Raw genomic sequence first — 17809 nt, 5'->3', positions numbered from 1 at the left:
ACACACTCTGTATTTTTAAGAGACTTTTACTGTGTACTATTTGAGTAATCCATGTTTGAAAACACAAACATTAAACTTTTACAACTTAGTTTATCGCCTTTTTTTTAAACAGAGATATGTTTGAATGACTGTAGCTAAAAATTTAGCCATAATCCATGATACTAATTACTGTACTTCCCTTCAGGACTATATTGGCTACACACCCTGTGTGTTTCAGACACTTTTACTGTGGAATATTTGAATAATCCAACTGTGAAAACACAAATATTGAACTTTTCAAAAGGGTTTCTCGCTTATTTTTAGACAGAGATACCATGTTTGAATGACTGTAGCTAAAAATTTAGCCATAATCCATGATACTAATTATTGTACTTCCCTTCAGGACTATATTGGCTACACACCCTGTGTGTTTCAGACACTTTTACTGTGGAATATTTAAATAATCTCTTTTAAAAAACACAAATTTTGAACTTTTCAAAATTGTTTCATCTTGAGGGGTGCTACAAAATTAGTATCATGGATTATGGCTAAGTTTTTAGCTACAGTCATTCAAACATGGTATCTCTGTCTAAAAATAAGCGAGAAACCCTTTTGAAAAGTTCAATATTTGTGTTTTCAAACGTGGATTACTCAAATATTCCACAGTAAAAGTGTCTGAAACACACAGGGTGTGTAGCCAACTTAGTCCTGAAGGGATGAAGTACAGTAAGATCATGAATAATAAATCAGGTAGTCTGGGTTGTTCTTGACAGTCCATTGAATTTGAATGTACTCTTCCTACTTAGTATGAACTTTACTATTATGTTCTTCATAATAATTTTTAACATCTTTCTTTGGACAACAGATGACAAATAGTTGCTGGGTTAATAGTTCCAAAGATATCATCAAAATTGAAATTAAAGTTGGGCAACAATAACACACATAAGCATGATTTGACATCTTGTTCATTTTTACCTCAGATATTCACATTTTTTTTTAAAGAAAGTATTACAAAAAACAAGATTTCTCAGTTTAGCGCCAGTCATTCTGATCAGCATCACCTTGAAGAACAAGAATCAAACCTTGAAGAACAAGAATCAATTTAACACTATTTCCCACAATGCATTGTATTGTAGTCACCCGGCGGCTTTTTTTGCGCTGGTTCCGTAATGCTGAGAATACGAGCGCACCAAAAATTTAGTAAACGGCTGACTTGACCACACAAATTCGTATGACAGCTGGCTTGACTGCAGTGTTTTTCTGCGTAGTCGCGTACTCCAATCGCTGAAATAAATTCAAGTTAAATTACGCGATCCGCCGGTTATTGCACACTGGGTGTAAAATTCCAGTCGTGTGTGACGTCACCAGCAGGTGTCAAATTCCGCGCAACCACAACAACTTGAGCGATTACGAGTCGGTTGGAAGTATAACCAGCCAAGACAGGACTACTGTAAACACACCACTCAATATGATGATCATCAGGCTAAAAAAATGAACTGAAAGCCCCTCCCACACCGAGCCCCAAGCTTTTGAACACATTTATTGGCAGGCGAGGCAGCAATCCCCTCAACAACGACAGAGCCCAGGACCATGAAGCTTCTCCTCCTGGTGCGTTCACTGAGCCTCAGAACATAGAACATTAGTGGAAGTCTGATCGCCACCCATCTTAACTAAGTCCCCTACTTTCTTATAATAAGGAAATAAAAACCGCCGAACCGACCCTAAACCCGCCCAAAATATACCTACCCGCCTAAAGCCATTTTTGCCCGCAAATTTAGAACCAAAAACCCCCAGATTGGGCGGGAAACCGCCCAATCTGGCAACACTGCAGGCCAGAGAAATGGAGCAGCGATGATGAGAGTTAGGCCCGCCCACTGAGTTTGACGGCAGAGTTTGACAGATTGCATTTGAATGGTGTGTCCACTTCCTGTTTCATGAAATGTGTCATTAAATCATGAAATAAATAAATATATTATGAAATGTTAAAAAGTGCTTTTTAATGGCTCTTTTCATATTTTAATGCCACATTTATTTCAACATTTATTTATTTATTTAAACTTTTATTTATTTAATGCCACTTTTAAATAATTAATGACACATTTATTTATTTATTTCCTATTAAATTTATTTATTTCAATTTGGCTCTTTTAACCCACATTGGCAATGAAATAAATAAATATGTCATTAAATGTTTAAATGTTCCGTTTTAATATTTTAATGCCACATTTATTTCAGCATTTATTTATTGATTTCAACATTTATTTATTTATTGCCACTTTTAAATAATTAATGACACATTTATTTATTTATTTAATGGTGTATATATTTATTTCAAACTGGCTCTTTCCAGCCTCCATAGAAACGTCTTGTCGAATAACTTCTTTAACGTTCCCCTTTTAGACAACATCAATGTCACAGATCCAAAGACTTTGATAAGCAGCATGTAAAAACTGAAATCACATTTAAATGTTAATTATTCTATATGTATCATTTTTACTTCATCATTTATTACGGTTATTATTTTATTTTTTAAAAATAATTTTTATTTATTTTTATTCTTCGGATTCTTTTTTACTCATCGCCCTGTGTGTTGCTGCTGGTGGACCACCCACAATTTAACTGCTGCTGACAAAAAAGTATTTGGAATCTTTGAATCTTTTACTTGTAAAAAGCATTGATATTAATTGAATGCACTAGTTTGTTACCCACTCACTTTCTAGAAGAAGCAAATGACAGTTAGGGCCAGGCGATGTGGCCAAAAAATAAAATTTACTTTTTTCTTCTTATAAATTTGATTTTTCTCTCTTAATTAACTTGTTTTACCCTCCTTTTAATTGCTTCAACAAGAATGACAAATTATATATTTTAACAAAAATATTTTACTTTAACATTTTCTTTGGAAATTGTCTTGAGGACAAAATGCAACTAAATATAAGCTGTAGAAGAATGCAGCAGGTGTTTTGTGAGTCACTATATCGTTGCTAGGAAAGATGCTGTTCTCTCACAATGAGGGCCTTTTTCAACTCAGTACCAGCCCTTTAATGTTACAAAGATATGCATGGTTTTCTGTTCAATCCATTCAGAATTTTTAAGCCTTTGAATTTTCTTTCTGTATTTTTTTGAAGCCTTAATTTTTGATGGCCCAGAAATTTGATGGAAACAAATTGATGGAAAAAACCTAGCTTTTTCTGTCTCACTACAACATCGGTCGGCAACCTGTGGCTCCGGAGCCGCATGTGGCTCCGGAGCCACAGGTTGCTCTTTAAGCACTGCCTAGTGGCTCACTGGCGCTTTTTTCAAAAATGTTTTAAAATTATAGAAAATGCTGGAGGAAAATTTATTTTTTATTTTAATACGGTTTCTCTAGGAGGATAAACATGACACAAACATCCTTTACGTTTTCCAGTTGTTGCGAGATGAGTGTAGGTGCTTCCACGCCGGCTGAGTCAGCGCGCAATCAAGCGCACACGGTCAATGAAAAGTCAATGCAAAGGGCTGTGACCAATCAAGGAGCCGGATTTGGGAGCTGCTTGTGGGCGGAGTCTGCTTCAAAGCACCGAAGTGCCAAACGTGATCACGAAGGAGAAATGAATCATTACGGTTTGTGTCCGGTCAGGTTAATATGACACCAAGATGGACATTTAAAAGGACAGAGTTGGGAAAACAGAAAGATTTGGGGGATTTTCAACCGCTTTTACTTTTTGCTCTGAGGTTCTCCCTGTTGTAGATGCAGAGGAGCGCTAATGAACAGTAAAAATACAATAGAAGAAGAATCTCCTCCCCGCCATGCACCGCACGCGGCCGATGTGTGAGACCTGCACATCGGCCGCGTGCGGTGCGTTCAAAAACGCGGTCTACGCCGGCTTCTGAACGCACGCTCAGCAGGTGGTATCCACACCGGAGCAGCGCGGTCACGCACACAGTGGCGGGGAGGAGATTCTTCTTCTATTCTTCTTCTACTGTTCATTAGCGCTCATCTGCCACCTACAACAGGAAGAACCTCGGAGCAAAAAGTAAAAGCGGTGAAAACCCCCCTAAATTTTTTTGAAGACTTTTGTTTTCACAACTCTGTCCTTTTAAATGTCTGACTTATAAACCTGGGTACCAGGTGCGTTCATCCTCCCTCCAGACTTGGAGCCCAGGAATTTTGGTCTGCGCGCGTTTATACCGACTAGTCATTCAAAGTGTGCACTTGATTGACGCAGCCAGTGTGGAAGCACCTTAAAGGTGCACGTTACATTTTTGTGTTTTTTTTCAAATCCTCAAAATAAAATGACATCAAAAATCGTATTTCTTTATTACATTTCTTTAATTTCATCAAAGCAATGAAACAAACTGTAATTCATTCATATTGTAGTGATGATCTCAGACACACTGGGCTTGCTGTCGGTCTGGCAGCGCAAGGAATTGTGGGTTACCCATTCTTTTGCCTGTCTGACTGGAATTGGATTTAAGTTTGGTTTTTCTTCAATGTGTTCTGTTGTCTGACTGTTGAACATTTGTTGGCATTTATGATTTTGTCCTGTTATGTTTGAATTCTTCCTGCACCTGGAGTGAGAATGAGGGAGAGACTGATCAGGACCCCTTCTCCTTGTGTCATTGTGGGATGTCTAAATAAAAGCTTGTATGTTCATTATGAGGCCATTCAGCTTTTGTTAGCTAGTTTGTCTCTGCAATTCCTCTCTAACTTGTCATGAAACCAAGTTCGGGGCTTTCATGACGGGAGGACACTCAGCAGGAGAAATAAACATTTAGTCACGGTCGTTTATGATGTCGTTGTAATCTATGACGTCACATCGATAGTGGGCTACTTTATAGACACATTCTCCATGTGTTGCCTTCATTGTAAGACTTATATAAGGCATTTCAATTTATGCGGCTCCAGACATATGTCTTTTTTATTTTTTTGGTCCAAAGTGGCTCTTTCAACATTTTGGGTTGCCGACCCCTGCACTAGAACAACTAGTCAGTCTAAGAGCACATGGATGTCCAGCCAATCAACCATGAGACTGACGTGACATCACCGTCTGCTCCGTTCTATTGGAGCCCGAGATGGCAGCCAACCCGCCTGGTGATTATCATCAGCTGCGGTTACATCTGCAAAATGACTTTACTCAGATCAAAGATCGGATATAGAGCCATGTCCACGGCCCTGAAAAATGTTATCAGATTATAACAAACGTTAACATGTGCCACACATTTGCTGAAATGTGCAGAAAAATACCAGAAATGTCCATCTCCATGTAAATATGAGGGACTAACATGAGCCTTTATTTTGTCTGGACATGATTGGTAACACAAATTCACATGATTGTTTGCAAATTTCAGAGGTTGTTCGGAGCGCGGAGCAGCATTTTTCACATCATCCCAAAGCCACTCAGAATTCTCCGGGAGACACGATTTTCCCAAGTCCGGCAGCTCGCTCCCACAGAGGAGCTGGATGGACTGTGGTCCGAAGCTCACACCGTAGCAAGAACATTCTTCCCTGATCACAAACACAACGTCGTGTTCAGAGATGTGGTTCGCTTGGGTAGAGTGGCCAGACGATCCTGTTTGCCCTCAAGAGCTGGCTCCACACTGTCAAGCAGACTCTGACATCACGTCAGTGACAATATTTGATTGGCTGGCTGTCGATGTGCTCTCTGATAGACTGTTGTTCTAGTGAGTTTTTTTTTCCAACTATTTTTTTCTATCAAATTTCTGGGCCATAGAAAATAAAGAGTTTTTAAAAATTCTGAAAGAAAATTGAAAGATTTAAAAGATTCAGAATCTTAGGAATCATATCTCAACACATCCCTTTCTTTACTTTGCACTAGCCAGGACCTGATCATCTTTTCTCCATTTTTCATTCGCATATAAAAGTTGGAAACTATGGATCTGGGCCTCTCCTGGTGTTTAGGACAAATTCTGTCTGGTACTTGAACTGGACCTTTTTCCACAACTGAGCAGTGCTCTTTGTCTGACAGCTCCTTTGCCAAAGTGTTGGCTCGTCTTCACGGATTAAACACTGATCAACAGACTGACTTCTGCTCACTGGGTGCTGAATATCATCCTCAATGTTTTGTTGTTTATCTAGAGAAGAGCACCAAGCTATGGGCTGGTCCCCCTCCTCCCCCACTTTATCAATAGCAATAGCACTGCTAGTGCTGCTAGCATGTCCATGCAGTTCACGTTCACCCTCGTCAGCAACCTTATCAGTTCCTTGAGCCGTAAAACATTCAGTAACTTTTGGAAGTTTTTCTCCTTGCCACACAGCCAATCAGATAATTGCATTTCATCTCACTGTTTTTTTTTCTCTTCTAGTAAAAAGCTGAGTTTCTCTGCACTCTCTGGGTCAATGTTATTTGTTGTTAGTTAATGGATAATCATTTTTCATTTGTACTCAAAAGCAATAAATGTGATTTATTTGCTTTAGTTGTTTTTTTCATACTACATAGTTGTAGGAATAAAATCTCATTGGGGCCTTCTGAATTGGATTATTAAGATTCATAACTTTGGGAATAAAAATGCTATGAATTTCAAAACATTGTGTTCTTTGCTTCTGCTTTATCATAGATAAACATCACAATCATGAGTATTACCAGTTAAAGCCAAACTCTAGACCTTGAGAGCTGGTGTCCTGCTGGGTTTGCTTCTTTCCCAATCTGCTGCGGATTAGGTCTGATTTTCCAAAAGGGCAAGTGGAAAAGTTAAAACTCAAGCAGGACAATAGCCCTCAAAAAGTGTAGTTTCCCACCTGTGGAGTAGACCTTTCTATAATATTTTTATTCCACCTACAGGCAGATCAAATCTAAAGTAAAGCTGCTGTGGAGGAAGAGCCTATGCAGAACGATGGACTCTGCCTTCATAATAGAACACAAGAGGAGCCCTGGCTTGCTGTCTGCTTCTTCTGCCCACCACCTCCTCTCAACTCAGACCTTCTGGCTACCTAAAGCTGTGAGAACCAGAGCCGTAGATTCAGGATCTTCTGGGCTGAGGCCAGCTAAGCCTACACTAGCAATCTTAGGGTCTGGTGACTTTTCCAAGAGCCTGACATTTCGTCTGTTACGTTGTGGGTTTTGTGTGGTGGTAGGTAGCCGTCATCCTAAACTAGCAGCTCAGTCGTTTCCTCATGTTGTGGATGTTACACACTATGAAGATGCTGTACTGAAGGCTAACATAGTGTTCCTGGCAATCCGCCGTGAGCACTACTCTGTCCTGTGGGATCTCAAGCATCTGATGGAAGGTAAAGTTCACACATTGCTTTTGACTCAGTCTATTCCAAGAAGATTTGCTTTATTTGGTCAGTCAGTAGTTTTCTTCAGTAGGAAAACCAGATTCCAATATCCCCCACCCCCCCTCCCCCTTACAAAAGCACTAAATTGACTTTAATGCTGTTTACAGTTTTCTACTACAATCTGTTCTTAGGCCAGACCTCTGTTCTTTGTCCTGTTGCTCCACAGGGAAGATCCTGGTTGATGTGAGCAACAACAGGAGGGTGAACCAGTACGCAGAATCTAACGCCGAGTATCTGGCCTCACTTTTGCCAGACTCTGTTGTGGTAAAAGGTTTCAATGTCATCTCGGCATGGGCCATGCAACAGAGCTACCCCAAAGATGCAAGTACACAGGTATGAAAAATATTCCATTTAAGTGGTAAATGGAATCTTTTTACTACTATTCTTGAAATACCAAAGTGCCTCACAGTTAGTCACATTCACTCACATTCACACACTGATGGTGTGTGACTGCTGAACACCAGGGGCAATGTGAGGTTCAGTGTCTCGCTCAGGGGCACTTCAACACTACTTTGATCAGAAGTGCCCCACAGCCAACCCAAATTAAGATGATTGAGTTCACTTTTCTGTGGAAGATACTTTTGTACATGCATTGTTTTATTTTATCACACTCGCAGAAACTATAGTATTCAATAGTCATTGTTTGAATTAATGGTGTAATGAGGATTTTAACAAATTTGTTAGATTTTGTTCTCTTGTTGACATAAGTCTAAACCTCCCTGGACCTATGTATTTGTTTTCAAATCTGGAAGTTCAGGTGTTTAATATTGGTCGAGGTCTTTCCTCAAAAGAGATTACGAGCATTGTTCTTGTCATGCTGTTTTTGGAGGCTTTGGTTATGTTTTGTGGTTGGATGGCAGAGTAGAAGACATTTAGAATGTTCCTGACTCTTCATAATTGAGGTATAGGGCATTGGGGTCCTGGTCTACATCCTCTGGTGGTGTCCTCCAAGGTGATAAGGCAGACAAATGGCCATTCACAAGAACCTCTTGCCCTGGCCAGGTCCCTGTTCAACCCCCGGGCCCGGCCCCGCTCGCCATAGAAGGGCCACATGTGTTCATACTCCTGTCAGCTCATCCCATGTGGTAGTTGCATGGGGTTAGGATGCACTGTGGACTAGACAACAATCAAAAGAGCAGGCCTTGGCACTCCTATCCTCAAAGTACCTAGTCCTCCTGGAGTTGAGGGACAGCCTCAGCTTGCAATGACAACTACTTGATAAGAGGGGTGAAATGTTGAGGTAAAGTATTATAAAGACCCAATGGGCTAAAATTTAAAGTGAGGATCTGCCACATTTCCTATTGGGATGAGGTGGAGAGGCTCTGCATCTGGTGTAGGGACAACAACCTGGTCTTAAAAACCAACCGAGAACCAAGGAACTGGTGGTAGATTACATGAGGATGAAAATGAACATTCTGTACATCGGCGGGGACATGGTGGAGAGGGTGACTGTCTTTAAGTTTCTGAAAATCACTATCCACCAGGACCTGACTTGGCAACACATGCTCATTCCCAAGTCATCACATATTGACATATGGTTATAGAACCATCCACGTCAAAACCTTTTTGGGTGTACATTTTGGGTCTACCCAACTCGTCAAATTTTGACGTGCTGGCTGTTCCAATTAAACCACGGCTCCCCAACTTCCGGGTCTGCTACCAGGATGCAGACCACGCCGATACCCTAACCCGGTACTGGACACACAATGGAACCGGACGCGCAATGGTCCCAGAACCAGACACGCAGTGGTATAGGAACCGGATCAAGGTCAGGGTATCGGCGCCAGTCAGGTCCCATGGACAGGTCCACGTTCAGACAAGTTCAGACTTGATTTAACTGGGCCCTGAATCAAAACCCCTCAAGTCGTTGCTTTTTGACGCACTACCGGCTGTCATTGATTTAGGTAAAGCTAGATCGTGATCACACAGTCTGACTACTCCCGGTCAAGAAGACGGAAAAGAGTGATCCCAAAACACAGATTCTAGACCATAAAAATAATGTTACTTTAATTTCTGCCTCATAAACTTGGAAAAATGTCTGCTATTTTAAGTGAAAGCAACACTAGCGCTGATTTTAGATTACCGGTAAATGAGGAAAGAGAAAAGTAATTGTCCTGAGGTTTTGTTTTTTTTTTACTTTTCTTTTTTATATTATTATTATTATTGTCTGCTATTTTAAGTGAGAGCAACAATGTAACAATGAGTGCTGCTTTCAGACTTTATGAGTAAAAAATATTTTTTTTTCTTTTCTTTACATTATTATTATTATTATTTTATTATTATTATTGATTATAATAATTAATTAATTGTAATAAATGTAATTTAAAAAGATGTACATGTACAATGTAGATGTACAAACACATCACTTAAATTCATACGTTGGGATTTCTAGGTTTGTTTGTTTTTTGCATTCTGTCTCTCACAGTTAAAGTGTATCCATGATGAACATATCTAACTTCTCTCATCTTTTTAGGAGGGACAACCATCTTTTACTACCAAATACTTTTTTGCCCCTCTGTAGGTCTTTGTTTGCAGTGATTCCTTGGAAGCTCGACAACAGATTATGGAATTAGCCCACCAGCTCCATTTCCAGCCGGTGGACATGGGCACCTTGTCCTCATCCCGCTATATTGAGAATATTCCAATACGATTATTCCACGGTTGGAAAGGCCCTGTCCTCACCGCCGTGGCCTTTTCTATTTTCTTTTTTTTTTATTCTTTTGTTCGTGATATAATTTATCCATATTTTAAGTATAAACAAAGTGACTTCTACAAGATCCCAATAGAGATAGTAAATCAGACCCTGCCCACCGTTGCCATCACACTCCTGGCCCTGGTGTACCTGCCTGGCCAGCTGGCAGCGATCCACCAGCTGTATTATGGTACCAAATATAAACTTTTCCCAAAGTGGCTTGAAGACTGGCTGCAGAGTAGGAAGCAGCTTGGTCTCATCAGCTTTTTCCTGGCTTCTGTCCATGGACTCTACAGCCTCTGTCTGCCCTTCAGAAGATCCGAGAGGTACCTGCTTCTCAACTCTGCCTACCAACAGGTCGGTATTCAAAAATATTGACAATAGAACAATACAATGGCAAGTAGTAAACACATTTCATTTTTTGTTTATGTATTTGTTTAGTTCCATAGAAGTAGTATATAAGTGACAACTGTGTGTGAGCATGTAGTGTGCAAGTGTGTGCGATGGGTGTGCATGTGTTTCTTGTGACCAGAAATACGTCATAAAAGAAATTCAGTCTGAGGATCTTTTCCCATAACTAAAAATGCGTCTGAAAAATAGGTAGAGCTTGTATCATGCAGTGAAGAGTTGTCACCACGCAGGTCTGTGACCAAATGCATGTCGTGGTGTGGAAGTTGTTTGGCTCCTCTCCTAGCTTGTCATCTGTATTGAGGGTGGGGTCCATTGTACAAAGCCACATGCTTATCATGTGACACTTAAAGTCTCACTTCAAGAATTGTTTGATCTGTTCTAAAAGCGTTCCCAGTGGTCTAATAATTACAATGATGCTGTTTTTAGATAAATATGAAAACCTGTGGTTTGCTAGAACATAGTTTCTGCAGAGCTGCAGGAGCTCATTAGAAATTCACCTCTTAGTTCTGGGAATGTGTGCTCATTTCCCATCATGCCTTTGTTCACACCCTCCCTTGCTAGCTTACAGACCTTCACAACCCCAAACTAACATTAGTGGTGCAACAAAAATGGTGAGCAGTATCCAAAGACAAAGACCTTCATGAATCTATTTGTCTACAAGAGGATGCATCAGAATTGAGCAGAGGGGGGAGTTTGCAGCCTGCAGATTGTAGTTTGTACATAATAACTACAAGCTTTTTCAAAAAGCATTTTTTTGTTTGCTCCTGATTTAAAAAAAAAAAAAAAAGTTACTCAGAAATGCAATTTCATTGTTTTATTCTTTTAAATATGTCCTCCGTCATGAGAAAAATGCTACAAGAACATGTTAAAAATACCATAAACACCATTTTCATTGGTGTGGCTCTTTAATGGACCCTCTTGAATGAGATCTATGCAACCCTCTGTTTGATCCCTCACTCACCAAAGGGTTGCCCTTTTATGGATCACGACCCTAGGGGTTATTAAAAATATGTATCTATCATGTGAGCCAAAAGAAACATTGCCAAAATGAAATGTACAATACATAACACAATTGTCAGTAGAAATTGGTGCTCCTTTGTCAGTGAGATGCTCTCAAATCCTTCTTTACAATCACAGCAGCTTCCCACTTGAGTCTGCTCTGACATCTTCCTGATCTATACTTTTGGGACCTTTGGCTGTGATGGAGATGTAGAGCGGTTAACCCCTGATGAGAGGACCTTAGGTTCAGTTACCACCCATGAGTCTAAGTGTCCTTGGGCAAGACACTCAACTCTACATTGCTCCTGGTGGCTATAGGTTGGTACCATGGTTTGGTAGTGTTAATGGGACTGTGACTATAAACCACTATGGGCCTTAAAGCAAGGCATTACAAAAGTATTGATCTCCACAATGTGTTTGTTTGCATATATGTCATTCAAGGGAGGTCTCATAATGTGAAAATAATATGACTGTTCACAACAGCTGTGCACCAAGCTCTGCCAGGCAAATAGTCTGGCAGGTTTGGAGCATGGTCATGGAGCTCAGAGCCCCGTACTCACTGGCTTGATACATTTTTCTCTTGCTGACCAGCAGAAAATTGGCAATGTTTCAATGGCTACGCAGTGGTGGCGTTCACACGAAAGGTCCGAGCTGTGTCTGTATATTTCTGAAGTAGACACAGACAGCGCGCTGTTTCTAATGTAACATAACATGGTTTGTGAGGGCGGGAACAGCAGTAACCTGTCCAAACACCGCGATAAAACACACCTAATTCTAGCGGAGTCGTGCGCAGCGGTATTGATCCAACAGGTGTGTATGCTCGCTGTACACATGTGGAGCACGTGACTAAAGTGTTGATTATCAAAGAAAAGTGCAGGAAATTCTGATAAAAGGAGGGGGAATGAATATGGATGGCAGAGCTTTAAAAAACAATGATCCTATAATATTAACAGGCTGAAAGCTCATAGGTTGACTCAACAATAACAAACTATGTGACATAAAATGTAAAATTAATTAATGTGAATCTGAATTTGAACAATGTGATTTTTTTTTTTTACATTTATTTATTTTTCTCCACATTTATTGCTCTTTGAAGTGAGGCCATTGGACTTACTTTTCATTTTGGTTCTTAACCAGAGCTTTGTTTATTAGCTTATATGTTTATTACCTTAAAATGTATGCAATTATTGAAAAGACATAGTATTTATTGATAATTTTATTTTTAAGTTGGAAAGGGCGTAAAATAAACATATTGTGTTTTAAACTATTTAAAAAAAAAGACTTAGTAGAAAATAAAAACATACATTTGTGTTTAAAATAGTTATATATCATAAATTAACAAGGTAATACATTGATTGTTGCAATGTTCACCATATTGCAATACGGTTGGTATCGTGAGCCGTTTATCGTGAATCACATCGTATCCTGAGTGACTCTGAGATTCTCACCCCTCATACTGACACAATATAACGTTTTCACAGATGGGTACCCAGATATTGGGCTGACATTCACATTCTCATTCAGCTTTTATTTTCCCAAGTTTCATGTCAGAGAACCGTCTCCATTCTGAAGTTCATTAAAAACAGGCTGGAGCATGCTCAGTCAGGACACTTGGAGGCATTTAATGCTCATGTCAACAGAAAAATAAATTCTTATGTCCATTGACTGACAAAGTAACAGTTGAAAAAACTAGTTCACTTCTTATGTGGTGACTTGTGCTGTAGATTCTGAGGCTACTATGATGATGTTTTTTTAAATGTTAAAAAAAAACTTCAATTTAGCCTCTCATTCACATTTTCATGCAGGGAAATATTTCTGTTAAACCACAAGTTTTTATTATAAGTATTTGTTTGTTCTTTATGACCCCACCACCACCCCCACCCACCCCTGTAATAAAATATTTAATGTACATTCTAAATTCTTGTCTAATTTTTCATGTGGTAAAAAATGGGCTGGTTTTGACCATTAAACTCCCGGGCTGAAAAGTTTTCCCACTCCGCCCCTGGTTTAGTGCATGCACAGAGGTTTGCTACATGATGATGTTAGCTCAAATACAAAGTCCGGGTACATGGAAAAATGTTTTTTCTCAGCCATCAGTTCAGATAGGAGGAATCATACAGCAAATTGAGACTGTTTCTGAGCAGAAGGGGAGGAGGGCCCGTCTACATCCAGTTATTTTGCTGCATGGTGGTACAAGGAAAGAAAGACAAATCATCTTGGAACCGATGGCAGAAGTTCCTGGTCTTCATCTAAAGATCTATGCAAGTCAAGTCCAGAGCATGATTTTCCTCGTTGTGGATGTCCAGTTGAAGCGGCGGCTGCTTGTGGTCCACGAGCTGGACCTTTTCTCCAGCTAGCTTCTTTATTTACTCCATGTGGTCTGTCCAACTAGCAAGAGGGACTTGTCCTGGGATTTGGACAAAAACCAGGTCCTTCGACTCTGACAGGAAGGGGCCCTGCTGTTTTACTCAACAGCTGCTCCACAAACTTTATACATCTTTCCAAATTTGAGTGCCGCAAAAGGCAGCACGATTTGTGGGCATGGGGCTCCATCAACGCTCTCCAAGCATAGACACTTCCTAGGCAGACGGGACATGCTTTGTGCTGGTCCTTTTAATGCAAAGAGAAGACAGGAGTTCTGAGGACAGAAGAGAACAGAAGACTTATGCTTCACTTTCTTGAGCCTCGTGCTCATGAAAAGACACTGAGGCATACAGTATGTTTCTCAAAGTCAGTGCTCTGTGGACAGACACAGTGACTAACACCAACAGGTTGAGCTAACTCTGATATTGCTAAAGAGAAGTAGATTGTGCTAGCTAGCGGTAGCGTAGCTGGTTCTGATGGAGAGAGGTGTTCTTAGCAAGGTAAAGAGTGTAAGAATTGAGTAAGGATGGCGCAGACAGGGCTATAAAAGCTAAGCCCATACACATATATAATTAGACAGATCTCTGACGTCATCCGTTGATTTGTACAGTCCCCATTATGAAGCCTAAATTGTCAGTTCACAGCCACAGCCGTATTGGCTGGAGTTAACTCCGCCTCGCGCGGACGTTCCAAATTTGAGGAAAAGAGGCGGGACCAAATTGACTTGTTTTTGATCCATTTTGTTTTGTTCCATGCCCACGGCTTACACCAGTCAGCTGTCTGCTGTACCTCAACGCAGCTAATCACTTTAGCTAACATGTCCTACAATGCAGCGCAGCAGTGGAATCATATTTACATCAGGAATCTTTATCGGTAAGTACTTGGGGTTTTACTCAAAATGTGTAAATAAGATGGACATGACATAATAGATGGACATGTAAGACATCATTTTTTCTCTCATGTTAATAAAACCTTTGGCATATGATCACATGTAATGGTATGATTGCAATGCAAGGAGTTTTTTTCTCTTTACCCCTTAGTGGAGTTGAACATCCTGTTATGAACGTCTTTACATCTGAGCTAATATTTGAGCTCATCCTCTACACACACAGGCACATGGCCCCAGTTAAGCAGAACTGACTCCTGTGGTTTCCATGTATGTGGTTACCAGGTCTGAAAAGGTTTAACACGTCTGATACTGCTCTGCTGATGACAATCCAAGGAAAAAAAATGTTCTTACAAGACAAACTCATTTTCTTAAAGTATTTTGTCAAAAGATATTTGCATATGAAATTCGTGTACAATTATTTGTTCAGTAAAATCTGTTATTTCCCTTACAATTGCAGTTTGGATAATCAGTGTCTGCCGGGTCTGAGAAAGTGAAGCTCAACAGAACCATCACAGCCACTTGGGCTCAACAGGGATCCGTGTCTCCTGGTTCAGCTGAGGGGGAGAGCGGTGGAGCGGCCTTTAACCTTTTTTATTTTCAAACCTACAAGGAAGAGCAGCTTCTGATTTACTCCTCATTCACTGTGGAGGAAGATGGTCCACGTCGGGAGTCTGAAACTGAAGAATGTCCAGCAGCTGCTCGGTGCTCACCCCCAAATTCTTTTTTTGGGGGGGAAATGTTTTTCAGTGGATAGAAATGTACACTTTAGGATAATTTATTAGGCTTTTACAATCTCAAAAATAGATAGGATTGTCATAGATGGCTCTTTGTAACCATGACATTGTTGACAAAAAGCTGTTCCTCTTTTGTTCATTTTTAATTATTTGTTACTAGATATAATTAAACAATAATTTCATCACTCCTATGCTTTCTCTTTTATTGAATAACACACGTCAGCAGAAGTCATCTCCAAAAAGCACATTCAAACATTGTTCTGCCTTAAAGCATAAATGTTGGATTGTCCTGGATCACAAGACTACTCACCACGACAAAAAAGCAGACCTAGAGAGCAAAATACGGGACAAACATAAGACTAAAATCACAAGAGAAAAATCCCCCAAAAACTCCACTCAGCTTTGTTAAAAATTAAATGTCTAAATTAAATTAAATGATCCCATTGACTCTGAAAATTTTCTGTATTCACAGTCTTCACAGTTTCACTTTAAAAAGCTGGATCGCCTGTGTGATGTCAGTCACTTTATATTAAGAGATTCTGGTGTTACTGTAGCAGATTTGAATCCTGTCCTTATTTATTAAGACTTTGAAAAAATAAAACAACTTTTTAACATTAAAAATCTTAAAAGTACTAATGTTAAAAAGGTTAACATGTGAAGACATTTCAAACTATTTAAATCAAATTATTGGAAGTAAAAGAAATGATCATAATATATTTTAAGGGTTTATTCCTGTTAAATATAAAGTTATTTTTAGTACTTACCGGTAAAAAGACAACAGGGGGCTGCCAGAGAGCGTGTTAGGAGAGTTAACAGAACAGAAGCAGGACATGAACTGAAATATAGCGCTTATGCTAACGCTAAAACGTAGCAAACAACTAAAACCGGAGCTCTGCTCCCAGAATCCACCGCCATCATCATCTGTCAATGACGAAGCCACGCCCCCTCATTAAGCAAAAACAAATGCTCATTCATTCATTCATCTTCTTGTCCGCGTTGTCCTTTTTGGGGTCGCGGGGGTGCCGGAGCCTAACCCGGCTACTGATGGGCGAAGGCGGGGTTCACCCTGGACAGGTCGCCAGTCTGTCGCAGGGCTGTTTTTAAAAAATCTACAAACAAAAATTCACTCCCCTCAGAGTTTTCATTTATCAAATTTGCAACGTTGTTGAAAGAAAAGGTTTAAGCATCAGGTATTAAAGGGGTTTATCTGAGGGCTGAAAATGAGGATTTCACTATGAGAGTCAATAGAAAAATGCTCACTCTTAGCACCAGCCTCTCTGGTCAGTGCCGGTACTGCAATGTTTGTTACTTCCTGGTTGGCCTCACCCTCCCCCCACTAGAGTTACCGCTTGGCGGGACCGCCCCACCTGTAATCGCACATCATCTGCCTTAAAGGCGTGAATGGAGGTGTCTTCAGCCAGACAAAGTGTAAAGCGAAATCCCAAAGTGTACCGAGTGAAAGTTCCCCTCCAGTCACAGCGGCGCTTTTGGGTTCTGCAACACCATTACCCAGCCAGGACGTGCCAGTGGGGCTACCACCACTGACAGATTTGACTTTAATAAAGTATCACAGACCAGAAAGGAGCATGAATCTGGTTTTGTTGAGCAGCACTTAGTTCTGAGCTTGCCTCAAGCTAGAAACCCAGCTCTTTAATGAATTTTGCCTTTCTCTGTGTTGGCAGGTCCATGCAAATGTGGAAAATTCTTGGAATGAAGAGGAAGTGTGGAGAGTGGAGATGTACATTTCCTTTGGCATTATGAGTTTTGGGCTCTTGTCTATTCTGGCCATCACATCCATTCCTTCAATCAACTCTACTCTCAACTGGAGGGAATTTGGCTTTATACAGGTAAAAATGTTCACCAACAGAACTGTGATATGTTTTTCTATTAAAGAGTAGTGCACATTTTTCTTAATATATCTATTGTAACCTTAAATCATTTTAAATATCTGCAAAAAATCTAACTGAAAATGCACCTAGCAACGCCACATGATTTTATACCTTGATTGGTTCGTCTCATTAATTCAAAAGACTGAACACATAACCTCAAAAGTCCCACTGAAGCTGTTCTGATGCAGTTAAAAAGAGACAAGGGTTTCACTCTTGGACTTTTATAAGCATTATAAAACAATTTTGATTACTGTGCAGACAAGAAAGTCCAAAGTCCAAGACATTGCAAACACAAAACAAAAGCAATTCCTAGAAATGAAAACTATTTGAAAATGTCTTGGCTCAGAGCTTGGAAAAAATCTTAAGAAGAAAAATTAAAGACTATTTATTGCTCTAAAGTTCAGAGTTTAAAGCCAAGTTAGATCAGGAAAGACCAAAAGAGCCTAAAAAGATAAGCTCTAGCGGTCTGAAACTCTACAGCAGGCATATCAAACATACGGCCCGCGGGCCGGACCCGGCCCATTTGATGATTTAATCCGGCCCGTCATAAATTTCTGAGTATGTCAAAAAAAGAAG

At 40.0% G+C, this 17809-nt stretch overlaps 1 protein-coding gene across 1 annotated transcript in view; it reads left to right on the top strand.

Annotated features, from left to right (window-relative positions):
* steap2 (STEAP family member 2, metalloreductase) overlaps positions 1-17809 on the top strand; it is a 26644-nt gene that overhangs the window by 3035 nt on the left and 5800 nt on the right. Inside the window, exons 2-5 of the mRNA XM_024261740.2 lie at positions 6759-7204; positions 7422-7588; positions 9777-10304; positions 17027-17191. Of these exons, the coding sequence (XP_024117508.1) occupies positions 6811-7204; positions 7422-7588; positions 9777-10304; positions 17027-17191 (1254 nt within the window). The 5' untranslated portion in view covers positions 6759-6810. The remainder of the gene's footprint in view (positions 1-6758; positions 7205-7421; positions 7589-9776; positions 10305-17026; positions 17192-17809) is intronic.

This window comes from Oryzias melastigma, linkage group LG20 (genome assembly GCF_002922805.2).
Source record: "Oryzias melastigma strain HK-1 linkage group LG20, ASM292280v2, whole genome shotgun sequence".
Classification (NCBI taxonomy): Eukaryota; Metazoa; Chordata; class Actinopteri; order Beloniformes; family Adrianichthyidae; genus Oryzias; species Oryzias melastigma.
This window is presented reverse-complemented; position numbering and strand designations above follow the sequence as displayed.